This window comes from Mugil cephalus, chromosome 1 (assembly GCF_022458985.1).
Source record: "Mugil cephalus isolate CIBA_MC_2020 chromosome 1, CIBA_Mcephalus_1.1, whole genome shotgun sequence".
In the NCBI taxonomy this organism is placed as follows: Eukaryota; Metazoa; Chordata; class Actinopteri; order Mugiliformes; family Mugilidae; genus Mugil; species Mugil cephalus.
Genome location: NC_061770.1, coordinates 12341162 through 12357243, shown reverse-complemented (window position 1 = coordinate 12357243; position 16082 = coordinate 12341162). Strand labels below are relative to the sequence as shown.

Here is a 16082-nt window from a genome sequence, read left to right as displayed (position 1 = left end):
CGCGGGGGCTGAGATAATCTGAGATAGATTAAAAAAAATATCTGCATTAATGTGCGAGGCTATTGTGTTCTGGTGCTTTTTTTTTCCATTATGAACTCATAAAATTGGATGCTACTTAATTGTTGCTATGCCTGTTCAACTGCGCTGTACACGAGGCCTATTGTGGGAATGCCGTGATTAGACATGGAGGTCAGACAATTTTCAAGATTCGTCTGATAATTGCTGAGCCTGAGCGAAATATTTCAACTAAAACATCCTCTGATTGAATCGTCACGCCCTGCTGATGAAGCCGAAACACGCCGCCTCTGATTGCCGTGCTCGGAGCGGTTCGGGGGGCAAACACATTTCTACGTTTGCGGGGGATTGACCTGCGCGTGGTTTCGCGTGTAGCTCCGTTCATTGCGGCCACCGCGGGGCACACCTCTGTGGGTTTTGTGCCTGTGAATGACTTTGTTTGCTAAACAATTTTGTGCTTACTAAGTCTCCACTGATCCTGTGACGGGTCTTCCTCCAAGAGAGGAGCGTCCTTGGGAAGTGGGAGCTGACGATTTGCGCTTTTTGCCAGTGGTACACACACACACACACACAGACTGCTGAAAATAACAAGAAATGGACAACAGAGCATGCGCCCACGCTTCACTGCACGTCACGCAGAGATACAGGTCGCTTCGCCTTACGGTGAAGTTTAAAAGTGCCCATATTAACACTGTTAGCCGCTAAACAAGTTTAGTCAATAAATGAAAATCCAAAAAGAAAAAAAACAAATGCCACAACAGCAGCCTCTCTGTAAGACTTTCCATTATTCTTTGAAACCATGGTCTATTCTTATAATATTGATGGGGAAACACTGTAAGGGTGTCAAAGTACTTCTCCTCAAACATGAGGGCTTCACTCGACTGCTCCGCCTGAATGACATCTTTTGGACCCCTTGTACCAGTGGTGTTACTCACGAGGAGGGTGTGTGTCTCTGTGTGTGTCACACTGTGATAGAGTATTATTTATGTGCGATCGTAGAGGGGTGATGTCGACAAGCATTTACGACCGTTCCCAGCCAGATGTGCTGACCCTGTTGCGTTCTGCAGTGTTGGTTAATAATCATGCCTGCCTGTAGAATCTAGGACTGCTGCTGATTAAATATTAACTGAGCCCGGAGAGGACGGCTTTAAGCTCCAGCTGATTGGTATATCTGTTTGATAACCCCTGAAGGAGCTGCAGCCCCTTTTTTTTTTGATTCAACGGGGGAGGAGGAGAGGAGACACAGTGAAACGAGAGCGTGCGAGGGAGACAAAGAATGACAAAGAGGCCCAGATTCTCCGTCTGTGTACTTTCATATATATTCATGTGAATGCTGCCACATGCGAGCGCACACCGCTTGAATTTGTGAGTGGGCGCATTCATGCGCGCGCTGAGCGTGCTTGAAGAGCGCCGTCACCAGAGGCAGGACGGTGTGACCGAAAGGTGAGCTTTGGGGTGGGGGGGTTTCTACACGTCACCTGTCGTTTGATGCGACAGCAGTACCCGTGATTGTTGGTTTATGTGGCGTAAATACGGGTCAGCGGAGGGTTAATTACAGGTCTAACTCACACCAATTGGGGGGGGGGGCTGAAGCTAATGGGTTCGCTGTGGGCCCTGTTTGGCAGCCGTGTGGGCAGAAGGCGGCGCAGAGAGAAATGGCCTGTGCCTCCTGCGCGTACTGGACCCGTGGGTTGAACAGGCTGACACCAAATTGCCTGTGTCCTCCTCCACAGTCTGCTCGGTTCGTGGCAGGATGCAAATGTGCGAGGTGGTGCGTCTTTAGTGGAACGCAGAAGAGATACAGAACATAGAAAAAAAAGAACGAAAGAAAGATTTGTTTGTAAATGACAGTGATCGGGATGTGACTGAGGCGAGGGAAGGAGCAGGTGTTGACCCAGTGCCCTTTATTTATTTTTAAATCACCTTAATGATCAGTGGCTACATGTCTGGACTTTGAGCAACAAGCACTCGGTGATCAGCTGACACATATTTCACTCGGACTCCATGTGTAGTCCTCTAACTGCTTCTCTTGTCTCTTCCAGTGCCAGATTGCCAGGAGCAGGACATTTTCCTCTGGCGGAAGGATACGGGCTTTGGCTTTCGCATCTTGGGAGGAAATGAGCCTGGGGAGCCTGTAAGTATCCCCTCACCTTTTAATCTCATCAATGGTTTATTGTAGTGGCTCGTGAATTAAAAGACTAAAGAGTACATGCGCGCTCAGCCTCATTTCTGAATGCTTTGTCCCAGAAGAGGTTCTTTGCTTCATTAGCTTCATCTGCCTTTATCCTCCTTTCAATCTGCCTTAAAACTAGAGTCACAGAAAGTCCAAACACATCTCTTTCTCTCTCCAACTGGAGCTGCTGCTCTCCGGAGAATCATACAGACAGCTTGTTAAGAGAAGCAAAGGCCTTATCCGCCGATCCTTCTGGTTGTGCGCCATGTATTTGGGAGCAAGAGGAGGAGTGGAAGGCCGATATTGAGGAATAGAGGGAAATAAAATGGCAGCGGACTTCAGGTCTACCCCACAGGAGTTTGTGCTTGTTGTTTGTGCCAGAGAAGCTGAGCTGTATTTTGCGAGCTTGTTTCTGTCAGAGCTGTGTGTACACTCCCACACAGTGCCTAAAGCGCACATGATGCTCCGCGGCCCCAGTAGGCTGCATTAGCCTGCTCAGTTTCTCCTACATCAGCCACACATACCGTGAAGTGATGCGACAGTAGATTCAGAGAGATCAGTTTAAAATCAGGAGAAGATAAGTCACACTGAGTCACTGCGCTGTTTTATTTACTGATAATTAGCGTCACATCATTTTACAGTATCCATGTAGTTACACACAAGGTAATGAAATAAACTGCGCCGTCATCTCATCAGTGTACGCCGTGTCTTCCTCTTCCAGATCTACATAGGACACATAGTGAAGTACGGGGCAGCGGATGAGGACGGGCGCCTGCGGTCGGGTGATGAGCTCATCTGTGTGGACGGCACAGCAGTGGTGGGCAAGTCTCACCAGCTGGTGGTGCAGCTGATGCAGCAGGCCGCCAAACAGGGCCATGTCAACCTAACTGTCAGACGCAAGACCCCCGGATACGGAGGTGATGAGAGTTTTACGCGAAGCTCCGTGTTGGTAAATGTGTCACGCATGTTGAGGAAACGCGCCGCACGCTGCCCGCTCTTCTGTTCTAGTTGAAGGCTTTGTCAGACCTGTGTCATCACTCTGCCGTCTCCCTCCCGCAGTGTCGAAAGGCGAAGGCGACGTCCCCCCATCGCCGGCCTCGTCCCACCACAGCAGCACCCAGGCGCCCAGTCTGACGGAGGGCAAGCGAACCCCCCAGGGGAGCCAGAACTCGCTCAACACGGTGAGCTCGGGCAGCGGGTCCACCAGCGGCATAGGCAGCGGCGGCGGAGGCGGCAGTGGAAGCGCGGTGGTGCCCGCCTCCCTGCAGCCGTACGACGTGGAGATCCAGCGGGGGGAGAACGAGGGGTTCGGTTTCGTCATCGTGTCGTCCGTTTCCCGGCCAGACGCCGGCACCACATTCGGTAAGCGAGGCTGGGGATGAGAGACGGAGCTAGTGGAGATTGACAGGAACTTCAATTGAGTTTGACTTGAGAATTTATTTTGTTTACCATCGGACGCCTCTATCTGACTGTGAAGAATAACAGGGTTCGATTTAGACTCTAATCTGACTCAACAGTTTGATGGTGTGGGCATTTGTAATTTGAATTAGTGCATGTTGTGTGGAAATGGTGTTTGAAGAGATCATCATTATCTTTCTCTGTGATTAATTTACTCTCTGGCTGTGAGCAGCATGCACAAATGACTTCAAAACAGAGCAATGTTTTGGTCTCAGTGCAACATTTCTCAAAGGTCACTGCTCGGCACTGACAACAGCGCTGTCACGGAGAACAAAACTGAACTATTCACCTGTTTGACAGTTACTCCGGAGTAAAAATCACCAAGAAAAAATCAAGACAGTTTTAGACCTCAAAGGTGCACCCTTCGTTTCACAAAGATGGCAGCTAAAAAATGGGATCATGTATTACTATATCACACTAGTATATCTCTTACACAAAAACACAACATTAAATAGAGGAGTTTGCAAAAATAATACATTTTGCCATCATTAAAAGCCCCATTCACATATAAAGCAGTTCACTCACGAGCCATCACTTTGTAGCTGACTATTGGTTGCTAGTGCACAGTTCAGGCTCTGGTGGCCTGGTTAATCCTCTTGTATGTTTCTTATCCCAAATCTCATTTAGTGAAAGACGTAGAACACAGAAACATTGTTGCTTATGGTTGGACCTGGTCGGATATTTCAATCCGATTTCACCTGACGATCAAAGGCTGCTGTTAGCATGGGAATTTTAGCGGCAGGGGAAGGAAGCAAAGTTGTTGGCAGGAACTCTGAGTTTGCATCATGTGTCAAGCAACTCCATTCCCATTTGCCTCGATCCATGTCAGTTTGGTTCGCGCCCACTTTGCCTGGCCAAAGGTGTTTTCCGCTATCGTCGCTACAACTTCAACTCAATTTCAACATTACATGGACTATTATTACCATATTGCTAGTGTTAGTCCCCTCCTGTTTGTCTGCCCCTTAATAATAATAATACCTTAAAAGCACATCCTCACTCTTTATTTATACAATCATGAAACCCTACTCATGAAAACCTCACAATCCACATCCGCTCATATCCACAAGGCTTCAACAAGGCAGCGTCTCGAACGCATACGTTCACACTTTCACAGAAAGCATGAAAGCACCACAGAGTGAAATGATTGATGTCGTTTCCTGGCGGAACGGCCATATTTCAGCACTTACTCCTCATTGGGTTTTCTCGACTTATGAATAGCAGGGGAGTGCCGTCCCTGGCTCAGGTCACGGCTCCACCATTATGAGTTTAAGCATAAAGAAACTCTTCACTCCCCCAGGACCAGACTGGACGCCTGTTCATCACGAGCACCATCACCACAGATTCGCGTCTCACAAGTGGCCCCCAACAATTCATTCCACGTGTAATTGAAGTCTCCTCGGCACAGTCCATAGCTGTCCACACCGTTTACGTGTCACAGCAAAACAGCCGAATTGCATGTATTAAAGTCGCTCAGGCAGTGATGACAAATTGCGGACGTCGTCCTTGGACAAATTTGGTTTTAACCTCAGAGTGATGAATTTCCAACACGAATGTCACACCAAGGTCCCATGTGCAGTTGGCCATTATGATGATGTACTGTGGCGCGCCATAGGTGGAGCACAAGAATGAATGATAGCCACACTGACTGCCCAGGGAAAATTTCATTGATCTCACGGGTTAACCGCGTGGTAAAATGCAATGCAAGAATGAATGCGTTGCTCATAATGACAGGTGTGACAGTGCCAGTCACCAGCCTCGTCTACGCGTCTTCTGTTTTTCTAAGGTTCCCGTGTTTGCTGCAGCGTCCCTTTGCTCCGCTCCCCTGCTCCGTCACTATTCCTTTTGGGAGCGCGAGATGAAGTGCCGCTTCGTGCGCTGATCTAGGATCATTGTTGTGGCATCCTGCGCTCACTCTCATAATGGATTCCAACCACGTGGGACTTAGACTGAAATCTGACAGAGGGATGTGAATTACAAATAAATAACTGCCGTGACATTGCTGTGAGCGCTCGTCCGTTCTTTACAGTCTTGGGACAAACAAAGCACTTTCAGCTGATTCAATCTCCCGTGCAGCAGGGATACTAAAACCGTTTTGCTACAGACCAGTAGGGCCCATCCCCCCCCCTCCTCATTCCCTCTTGCCGTGACCTGGGGTTGGTGTTGTGCTTAGCAGATTGGGTATTAAATCCTCGCCACACCCTGTAATGTCCTACATCTCATTATTTAGATAGTGAGTGACAGGACACAAGTACATTTTTCAATCAAGACAGAGGACGGGGTAACTGCAAACTAAGGTGATGCAATAAATTTTGGTCGCTACACAAAAAATACCAGATAAACATGAGGTGGGTGCAGGGAGAGATAAAATGAGAGATGGAGGCAGGCTGAGCGTCAAGATGCGGTGTATTGAACGCTGTCACTCGGGTGCAGCTTGTATTTCTTGCAGTGTTTGCATTGACCAGTGCACAGCTCACCTCAGAATACCTGTCACTTTCTGAGGATCCCTCTGCCTTTTAATTCTTTTTTTTTTTTTTTTGTTAGCATGTCCAACATTAACACAATTTATTGTCTTTCTATCGGGGAATTGGAAATTGGGACGGTGTGATTTGGATGATTAACCTTTCTTCTTCTTTCTTTCTTTTCTCTCCATGTTCTCTTCCCCCTTCTTCCCAAAATGCGAATGAATACAACCAATCAACACCATCAAACAAATCACCGCCCCCCACGCGCTGTTTCTAACACACAAAACACGCACGCAATCAAACATGTATGTTAACGCGAAAGCCGGAAATGCTTGTGTGGCCATGCCCCACAAAATAGGACGCATCATAGAGGGCAGCCCGGCGGACCGCTGCGGGAAGCTGAAAGTCGGGGACCGGATACTGGCGGTTAACTGCTGCTCCATCACCAACAAGTCGCACTCAGACATCGTCAACCTGATCAAGGAAGCCGGGAACACGGTCTCGCTCAGGATCATCCCGGGTGATGGTAAGACTCTTGGCCTCCAGCCTCACATGGCTGTTTCATAATGCAGCATGATGTGACTTATTCATGCATGTGGTGGGAAGCAATAGGGCACTGATGCTTTTCGCAGGCAGGAGCACTTTTCATCAGGGTGTGAGCCCTTGTCTCAGAAAGTGAGTCAGAGTAGGAGTACGGTGGAGTTGCCCTCGGAAGCAGATGTGTCAGAGCACCCGTCACTTTCTCCGCTTCATTTTTTTTGTTTATTTTTCTTGCTGGATTTGTTGTCAGATTGAAGGGATTAAAAACGCTGCTCGCATTAATTACGTGCTTTCTGTGGCATTAATCGCTTCAGTTTAGCCCAGGAGAAATAAATAAATTAAAGCATCTCAGCGTAGTTTGTGACCTAAACCTCCACGTATTTGGGGAAAAATGTGTCAAAAAAAAGACGCGGAGCGGAGATTAGCAACATAAACCTCTATAGAGACGTAAAATAATGTTTAATTGCGGCTGGAGGCGTGAGCAGTGGGAAGAAACTCCCACGCACACACATGTTCGTCCACTCACAGTTCTTGTGCCTGGAGAAGCACGATGCAAAGTTTACAAAGTGGAAGGTGTGACTTCGGCGAGCTGGTCACCTCAGAGGCAGAGAGGTGGACGCGAGGAAGTCATATTTCTTGGGAGTAATGAGGGAAGAGTGAGGAAGGAGCCTGAGACGGATGAACCGCGGCGACGTTCTTGCTAAAGACACAGTCGCGCTCCTGCCAGTGTCATTAGAGACTAAAACGTGCTGCTGCGCTCCGGCTGGTGAAAACAATTAAGGAGAAGCAAGAAAAGACAGTTGTTGTTTTGTTTTTTTTCCTTTGGTGGAATAACCAAGTGATTTTTCTCTTACTGTGCAGCGGGGCCAGTGTTGTCCATGAGTAAATGGCAAATGACAACATCACAGGCAGTTAGCGTCAGGTTGAGCAGGCGGTCCAGGGGACTCTTCCGGACTAACATTTTGTTCTTCAGAGTGCCTTTTGAAAACTACAGCTACAGGCGAATGCATTTTCCATTCATTCCCTTTGCAATGCTTTAATTGTGTCTATTCAGAATCTTCCAATGCTTCTCTGCTGACCAATGCGGAGAAGATAGCTACCATCACCACTACACACACACCTCAGCAGTCCACGGAGCCCCGGTACGTGATACCACAACATCTTCGTCGTTTTTAAACCCAGCTGTCTTTCCAGAGCATATTCTGTCATACACCACAAGGCATATTCACAATGTGTATTCTTCTGTTTCTCTTATTTTAAAGGAATAATTCAAAGTCAAAAGGAGCACCCCCTCCTCCGCCTATACAATCTCAGACACAGGTATGAATCGATGTTTTCACTCAACAGTTCACAGCCACTTCAGATTTATGCCAGTTCTTAGTTCACTGTCGATCAGTCAATAATACCAATGGTCTGATCAGTTTTCTTTGCTTTTAATTTTCAAGCAAATATAAGAAACAACTTCCTTTGTGTCGATTAAATATGCAGAGCCAAAAAATACTTCCTGTTTGTATCGAAATTATATTTCAAGAAACGAGACCAACCCATATATCTTACATCCTGATTGCTAGTTTTTTATTCCCCTCTGCGCCCGCGACCGTGACCTTGCAGTAGCCACGCAAGTGTCTGTGAGTGGTGCATGGGCTTGATTGTCCTTATCCTCTACACACGGGAAGCTTTGAATAGAAGGCATGGCTGAGGGGGCCTGCGACAACGACGCTCACCAGTCCTTATACCGCTGCTGAGACTTGTCGTCTTATTAAATAGTTCTTCTCGCAAATGCTTGAACGATGCTGATGTTGAAGTGTCAGCGCGAGCGTCTCAATCGGCCACTTGTGAGAAGACGTGGTTCAAACACTTGCCCGCAGTGGCCGTCGCCACTTCTTTGTTGCCAGAGCTCACTGTGTACTTATTTGGTGTTTTATTTGAGTTATAGAATGAAATGAGGTTTTTCTGTGACGTGTGCCCACATGCTGGTTGTAAATGGCGGCTCGTTCAGGAACTCAAAGGCTTGTTGTTATTCCTGTCTCACCTGTTCCGCAAATCAACCGATTTCCACCTATTTTATGTTATCTTGAAAAGTGGTTGTTTGTACAAAATTTAGTTTCTTCTCTTAGATTGATCTTTTTTTTTTTTTTTAATGATGTATCTTAAACCTGACATTCAAATTGTTGGATGCTGTAGTGTGATTACAAATAAAGCGTGGACCTGTTTTTATTTTATTTCCGGGGGAGACGGTGCTTCTGCTTGGGGGGGGCGGACGTTTGTGAGCGTGGTGAGTTTTGGGTGCAGCCCTTGAGGCGTCCTTGCTTAGTGATCTGTACCCTGCTCACAAGCACATGCGACATTAATTATTCATGCATTCCAGGGTGTTGTACTGCCATTGACATTTTGTGAGTTTTGTGTGACACGACTTGATTAGCCCTGAAGTTTGGCTTCACCTTTAGACTCCCACTGTGCACTATGGATTAGTCACTCTTCTTCTGCGTCTTTTTCCTTTCCCTCTCGTAGGATGCTGAGTTCTACTCTGTGGACCTGGAGCGGGACAGTAAGGGCTTTGGTTTCAGCTTGAGAGGAGGACGAGAGTACAACATGGACCTATATGTGTTGAGGCTGGCGGAGGATGGGGCAGCTGTCAGAAATGGGAAGATGAGGGTACGATTTATTTATTTATTTTCCCGCCTGATTCTTACCTCTTCATGTTGGCAGGTTAAATATCATTTTTGAATGCTGTTGATGAAACCCAATCAGTAGCCAGCTGTCACAGTAACACGGCCTCTCTGTTTTAGGTGGGAGATGAGATCCTGGAAATTAACGGTGAGAGCACAAAGAACATGAAGCATTCACGTGCCATAGAACTGATCAAGAACGGCGGCCGGAGGGCTCGGCTCGTCCTCAAACGGGGAGACGGATCTGTACCTGAATATGGTAGGTGAACACGCCGCACAGTTTGACCCTTGTTTTTGAACTGAGACCTTAGTAGTGTTCCCGCTGGACATGCCAGACTAGAATAAAGTTTCTTCTTTCTAAAATAGATTTACACAAATGTTATCACTGTTTCTGGTAAATGCTGAAACAACCTGTCGTGGTCTTTGCACGAGATCAAGCTGTCGAATATTACTGATGGATGAATGAACGCTTGGCACAAAAGCTTGTTAAGTGATTAAAACAATATATGATGTGTAGCACAGATGCTCCGTAGCTGAAGTAATACTTCCTCCCAGGAGCTGGGTGCTCTGCTGATGGATTATTCCTCTCGCAGCTTGAGTCATGTTGTTGTTCTCAGCACTATGTACTGGTTTATCCGGGGTTTAATCTTCATATTTTCCTCTCTCAGGTTGTTTTTGGATGTTGTGCAAAGTGTAATATTTTCTTGTCTTTCACGACAAAACCCCTTCTTCTCTCTATTAAGATGCTCTGTAAAACAGCCTCTTGTCTGTTTTATTTGTTCTCTCCTCTCCACTCCTCCTCCTTTCTCTCTCGCGTTGCTGGGCTCTTCCTCCTCTCTCCAGCGATGATGGCTCCTCATCTCGCTGTTGGTACAATGAGGAATGACAAGATGGGAGAGCCCTGTTTCTACCTAATGGGCCAAAATCAGACAACGGTTTGTAGCCAAAAGTCTGTCCCAATCCACTCAACCCTGTCATCTTTTGCCCTATGAGTTTTATCCACCTTTCCTTCCGGCTCATCCCAACCTGCATCCCACGTTGTGTGTGTTTTTTTTTTTTTTTGCGTGTGGAAGTTTTTACATGGTGTACGCTTTATGTCCCATCATGCCTGAATTAAACTTCTGTATGAACCCTCTCCTGTCTGCCCAGACCAGATATTTATTGTTAATGGGACTAATGTAATGCTCATCATATGCGGCTGCTATAGCAACTTACCCCTAATTTGGCAGACATTCAGCCAAACACAGTTTTTTGTGATTTCTTTTTGTTTATTCTTCCAATTGATGCACATTGAGTTGTTCGCCATTTCGTTTTGAATAGGTGCCTGCTGTGTCATTGATAACCCATGCCCTACACTTGCTGATGTGTTGCACCTGCTGTCGTCGCTGACATCACCTTGTGTTTTAACCCGCAGCCCTGTAAAGAAAACATATTGAAGTGATTTGTCACTTCAATGCAATTTATGTGTGTGTGTGTGTGTGTATGAAACAGTATTGTTTCTGCGGATATATACTGTACAGCATATGAAAGGGTATGTGTGTGCATGATCCATAAATTTCTGCATTGACCGTGTGTTATGTTAATGCAAGAGTTCACATGAACCAGCAAGGAAAGTAATGTCTGCTGAACGCAGTTATGGCACGTTTTTGGTGTGAAAGTATTCCTCAAACCAATCCCTCTCACAGGTATTCCCAGTCAACACTTATTTCCTCCTTTCTCCTTTCCTGCAGACGGCGGCAGTGACGGGCACCCTTCCACACCCGGGGCACAAAACTCTCCGGAAGTGAGAACGTTGCCACTCAACAGCCGATATCACACCTCATTGGAGTCCAGTTATCCACCAGACCTTCACAAACCATCACGCCAGGAGGAGGCTGCGCGTGGCCGAGACATGGACAGGAACAGGGACAGGGCTGAGTCAGATCAGATGCACTACCAAGGTCGGCAATTTAACCCCCATCATCATCACACCTGGAATAACAGTCACAGTCAAAGTACCCCCGGACAGCAGTCTCCTGACAACGGTAACAGCGGTAGCAATGGCAACAAGAAGGGCCGAGGACGCAAAGTCAAAAAGTCTGAGTCGGAGAGTGGCATCTCTAAACTCCTAAAGACTCTGAGGAAGGACAGCTCGGGGAAGAAGGCTGCAGCTGCCGACAAACTGAAAGAGCAAGCCATGTCAAGCAGCAGTTCCACCTCGGAGGGAACGTTTCGTCTGCAGCGTCGGGGCTCCCTGGACCGCTCACCAACACAAAAGCGCGCCTCATCTCCTGACCGTCGACGGGCCAAGTCGATGGACCGCAGGGCCGAGCGGACGCATCGTGACCGCACGCCTGAGAGGGAGTATGATGATGGAGGGTTCCTCGCAGTCACCCCTGAGCGGAAGTTCTATGAGCGGAGGCTCCTCAAGGACTCACAGATGTCTGGGCGAGTCAGGGAGGCCTCAACCCCCGAGCGCACCAACAACAACGGGGATTCCTCATCTCTTTCCAGAGGCCGTACATACGAAAGAGCCATGAAGAACGGCAATCTTTTGAGAGACTCTTCCTCAGAGAGGATGGAGGGGAGATATCGGATGAATGGGACAACGGAGAGACGACACCGCGTGGAGCGAGACTCTTCCCCTGACAGCAACTACAGCCGGGACGAGCTGAACTATGCAGCAGCACCAAGACTGAAGGACTACTACAGCATGATGAAGAACAACGCTGCACACAACAACGCTGCCTACAACCACACAGGTCATAACAATAACGCAGTAGGCCGCAGCCCAAACCAGCTTCCTGAGCCCAAGAGAAGGGTGTACAAAGAAAGCCCCAAAGACCTCAGCATCTAGAGCAGAGTAGAGATCCCCCTCGCCACACTCTCCTCTATCTGTGCAAACTATGTACCATACACTGGAATTGGACTTCTGAGGATACTAACTCTTGTGCTTTATTTGGTCGACTGGTTTATTGATTGATTGGTTTGATTGACTTACAAACTTGTGATCCCATCCAGAGATTCATAAAACAGCAGGAGTACAATCCTTCTATCAGTTCATACTGGTTGTTTTGTCATTGTTCTAGTTATTTTGAACATAACAGAGGTAGTTGTACTATAGTAAAGGTATTGTATGTGCCTGCATATGAAATCAGTGATATTGCTTTTTGTAGGCATTGCTGACTCTACATATTTGTTCCCTCAGAGGTATGAAACATGCTTCCAGTCGTGGTAACTTCGAACTACTAAGCTTGTTTTCAACTTGATTTTAAATGTCTTTATCATTCCTGAATTGCTTTACTGGACAAACTATAGCACAAGACACTGATGGTTCACAAGAACTGTGAAAGTCACGTTGGATTTTGGGCAAAAATCTAAATTTGTGATCTGATGGTAAAACTGACAGAGTTGTAATTATGAAAATAATATATGACCTTTCTGCATTTGCTTACTATTTATTTTTTTTTTAATTTGGCACATATCTTGGAAAAGCTCCAATAAGGACCAAGGTAGAAGTGTAAACTGTACCTGGGAACGCATGCTGAACCCGTACACGCGTTGCATCCCTGAAACGCGCGGCAGCTGGCCGTCCTTTTCCCGAATGCAACCAGAAATCAGACAAGTGACGAGGAAAAAAAATTAAAAAAAAATAAAATTGGCAAAGCTATTTTTAGTTTCCTCCTGGAGTAGGATTACAGACTAACCCCTTTGCTCCTCTGTGTGTATTGATGCAGTGGGAAAAGAGCTTGACTTACTTACAGCTACAGCAAAACTGTTGCGCATCCAAATTTTAAATTCAGTACTTGAGATGAGTCTACATTATGCCACAATTCCAGCTGAAGCTGCCATAAAGTATGATTTTTCAAATAGGCCAAAAAAAAAGAAAAAAAAGAAGAAGAAGAAGCAAATAAATATGTAAATTATCCCTGTGCAAGATGCATGTGTAAACTAAAATGTAGTGTAACCACTTTATCTGATAGGTCTGAATGAGAATAATCGATAAGGAACATGCACTGTAATCCCACAGTAATTGTTACCCCTGTCCTCACGTTTATTATTATGCCCACATTTGTGCACCGACCACCTGCTGGGTCCTGAAACAAAGAGCTGATGTGGTTTGTTGTGTTGGTAACATACGGAGAGTCCCGGTACAGGAGACAACTAATCTGCCATGCTGAGCCATGCTGTCACGCCACTGGAGTCTGACTGCTGCTTTTTTAATGTGTTTTGTGTGTATTCTCTGTTTTATGTTTCGTTTAAGAACTAAAATATATATTGGATAAACCACAAAAAAAAATGCATTGTTTGATCACTGTTGTCGCCATGGTACTGTATTCAACAACAACAAGAAAAAAAAAGAATTAAAAAAAAGGAGTCACATGTAAGAAGTTAACCTGTTGGCCATCACCTGTAAAGAAATTTTCCAATGTAACTACTAGGAACCTGTCGAGGAATAAAATGTTGCCTTTTTCTTGTACAAAAGAGAAATTTATGAAAAACCTCAGCAGTGAGGAATGTGATATTGTGTTTATATCTCTGAAATGGACCTGATGATTTCTGGGAAATATGTTGATTTACTCTGGATCAGGTATGTAAAGACATTTTAAAATGAAAGACTGTATTTGGTCAATCAAAAAACTGTTTGATGGTTTGAGTCTCTCTCGATGGTTAGCCTGCCTTTGTATTATAAAGCACTTGTATGCAGTCTGTGTTCTTCAAGCATTATTTCTTGCTATGTGCTCCAGACATAATGCTGTCTCTGTGTTGATAAAAGCAGTACATGTATATGGGCCAATCTTTTTTATATAACTATGCATATATAAATACTACATTGTTCATAGCTTTATTTGATCCATGAAGCTATACATAACATTAGTCAAAGTACAAGTAGATGTGGACTTATCCAGCTTCTTTCCTTGAGATGGATTACAATGTATATGTAGCTATCAAAAGAAGTCTGTGAATGCTATTTTTATTATCAAATAAAGTTTTCCATACAAATTCAAAAGGATTTTATATTTCTACATAGCTGCGTGTCTCAGGAGAGGCCTTTGAGTTTGCTCGCTGCTTTTGATCAAATCTCTGGTGGTGTCAGTTGTGGTCACGCTGTGATTTAATATGCAGCTTTAGAGACTGGAGACGGGTGGAAAGATTATATCTAACAGTGACTGTACACTGGTTCAGAAACTCTCAAATGTTACAGCAGAATTAAGATCAGAAGAATTACTTGTCATAAGTGCGTGTCGTCAACTAGAATGCCGAGTCTTAAAAGCACTACTCATACGCTCCATTTAATATTCTCGGTGTAATATCTCTCATTTACCTGTAGTAAAAGAGGAATCCATTTATTGTTGTTATTATAGTACAGTAATACGCTGATTAGCCACATCATTAAAACCACTGATAGGATAACATTCAGCATCATGTGACAATGTGCTCTGCCGGGAAAACGTTTGGACCTGGCATTAGTGTGGACGTTGCTTAGACCTGTACCACCCACCCAGACCAGACCAGACATCCCCAAACCACAGGAATGACACTTCTTGATGGGCAGCAGCCATCCCCGGCAGGATGCAGCCTGACACAGGCACATGAACAAAAATGTTTGAGAAACAATTGAAAAAAAACATGATAAACAGCACAAGGTGTGGATCTGGCCTCCACATTTACTAGACCTCATCCTCATCAAGTATCTGTAGCACAAGGGAGAACTACACAATATTAGGAAGGTGGTCATAATGTTATGCCTGAATGTATAATGAATATATAGTAGTATATAGTCTATAATAATCTATAGTCTCTCAGCCTTAATCTCATGGGTTCCCATCCAAAATGGAGGAAAGGTGCAGGCATCACAACCACTTTTACACACAGAGCCCTCTATTTTTTTGGCAGCGTGACACACTTTAAGCCCACACTCTTTATATAGCTGTAGCTTCAGTATGTTTTAGGGAACAGCCAAAATAAATTGTCCAAGTGTCCAAGCATTGTGCATAAATGTATCTGACTGTATCACATATTTTTTATTAGATTTGTTTGAACTGTACTTGTTTACAAAAAGGTAAATGGTGTCTGCGTGAACACAACTACAGAAAGAGAAGCTTTTAACGCTAAAATAAAACAGAGAGTGATTGTTTCTTCGCTTAATCTCTCAGCTGGAGACTGGCTTCAGACTGCTCTGTGAGCATACCGTATCTATATTCCACAAAAGATCCGCTGGTGTTATGGTTGCTATGGCTACACATGAAGGTCGTTCTCCATCGGGGGTGTTTTATCAGTCTAGCGTGCCGCACAATCAAGAACTGAGGCGGAATCACTTCAGTTTCTGTTGTTCATTGCTCGACTGTAGTGTCATTCAAAGTCTTCAAAGAATTCTGCATTCGCATAAATTTGCAACAAGCTTGAAAGGAGCACAAATTGTTTCACAGTAACATCAACATCTGCAGCATTGTCTTTTGTTATGCTGCTGTAATCACTGTAAAGTGATACTGGACGTAATATAAAAGAATTCCTTTATTCTTTTTACCTGATCCTCAAATTTCTTTATTCAGACTTTATGAGATGTTTTAAAAATGCTGATCATTCCCGTCAAAGTATAATGTAGCTCTTCAGAAGCGTACTGTATTTGTCAGAACTTGTTTTGTCAAGACATATTCTATAATATCTGTTTATAGTTCCCACACAAGGAGCAACCTTGCTGCTTATCGATGCTAAATGGTTATCGAGTTCTTGCATCTTCTTTTGACACTGATTTTAGTTTAAGCTCTCTGTCCATAACCTTCG

At 45.2% G+C, this 16082-nt stretch overlaps 1 protein-coding gene across 17 annotated transcripts in view; it reads left to right on the top strand.

Annotated features, from left to right (window-relative positions):
* Positions 1–14307, top strand: part of LOC124996960 (membrane-associated guanylate kinase, WW and PDZ domain-containing protein 1-like) — a 90211-nt gene extending 75904 nt beyond the window's left edge. For 13 of the 17 annotated variants that reach the window (XM_047570431.1, XM_047570412.1, XM_047570421.1 and 10 more), the window contains 9 exons: positions 2058–2149; positions 2910–3105; positions 3248–3550; positions 6431–6634; positions 7703–7790; positions 7911–7968; positions 9160–9303; positions 9438–9576; positions 11048–14307. In XM_047570431.1, the coding sequence (XP_047426387.1) occupies positions 2058–2149; positions 2910–3105; positions 3248–3550; positions 6431–6634; positions 7703–7790; positions 7911–7968; positions 9160–9303; positions 9438–9576; positions 11048–12153 (2330 nt within the window). In that variant the 3' untranslated portion in view covers positions 12154–14307. Of the gene's footprint in view, positions 1–2057; positions 2150–2909; positions 3106–3247; positions 3551–6430; positions 6635–7702; positions 7791–7910; positions 7969–9159; positions 9304–9437; positions 9577–10160; positions 10253–11047 lie in introns of all 17 variants that reach the window. The other 4 variants (XM_047570513.1, XM_047570530.1, XM_047570438.1 and 1 more) reach the window with 2 other exon arrangements.
* The last annotated feature ends 1775 nt before the right edge of the window (positions 14308–16082 follow it).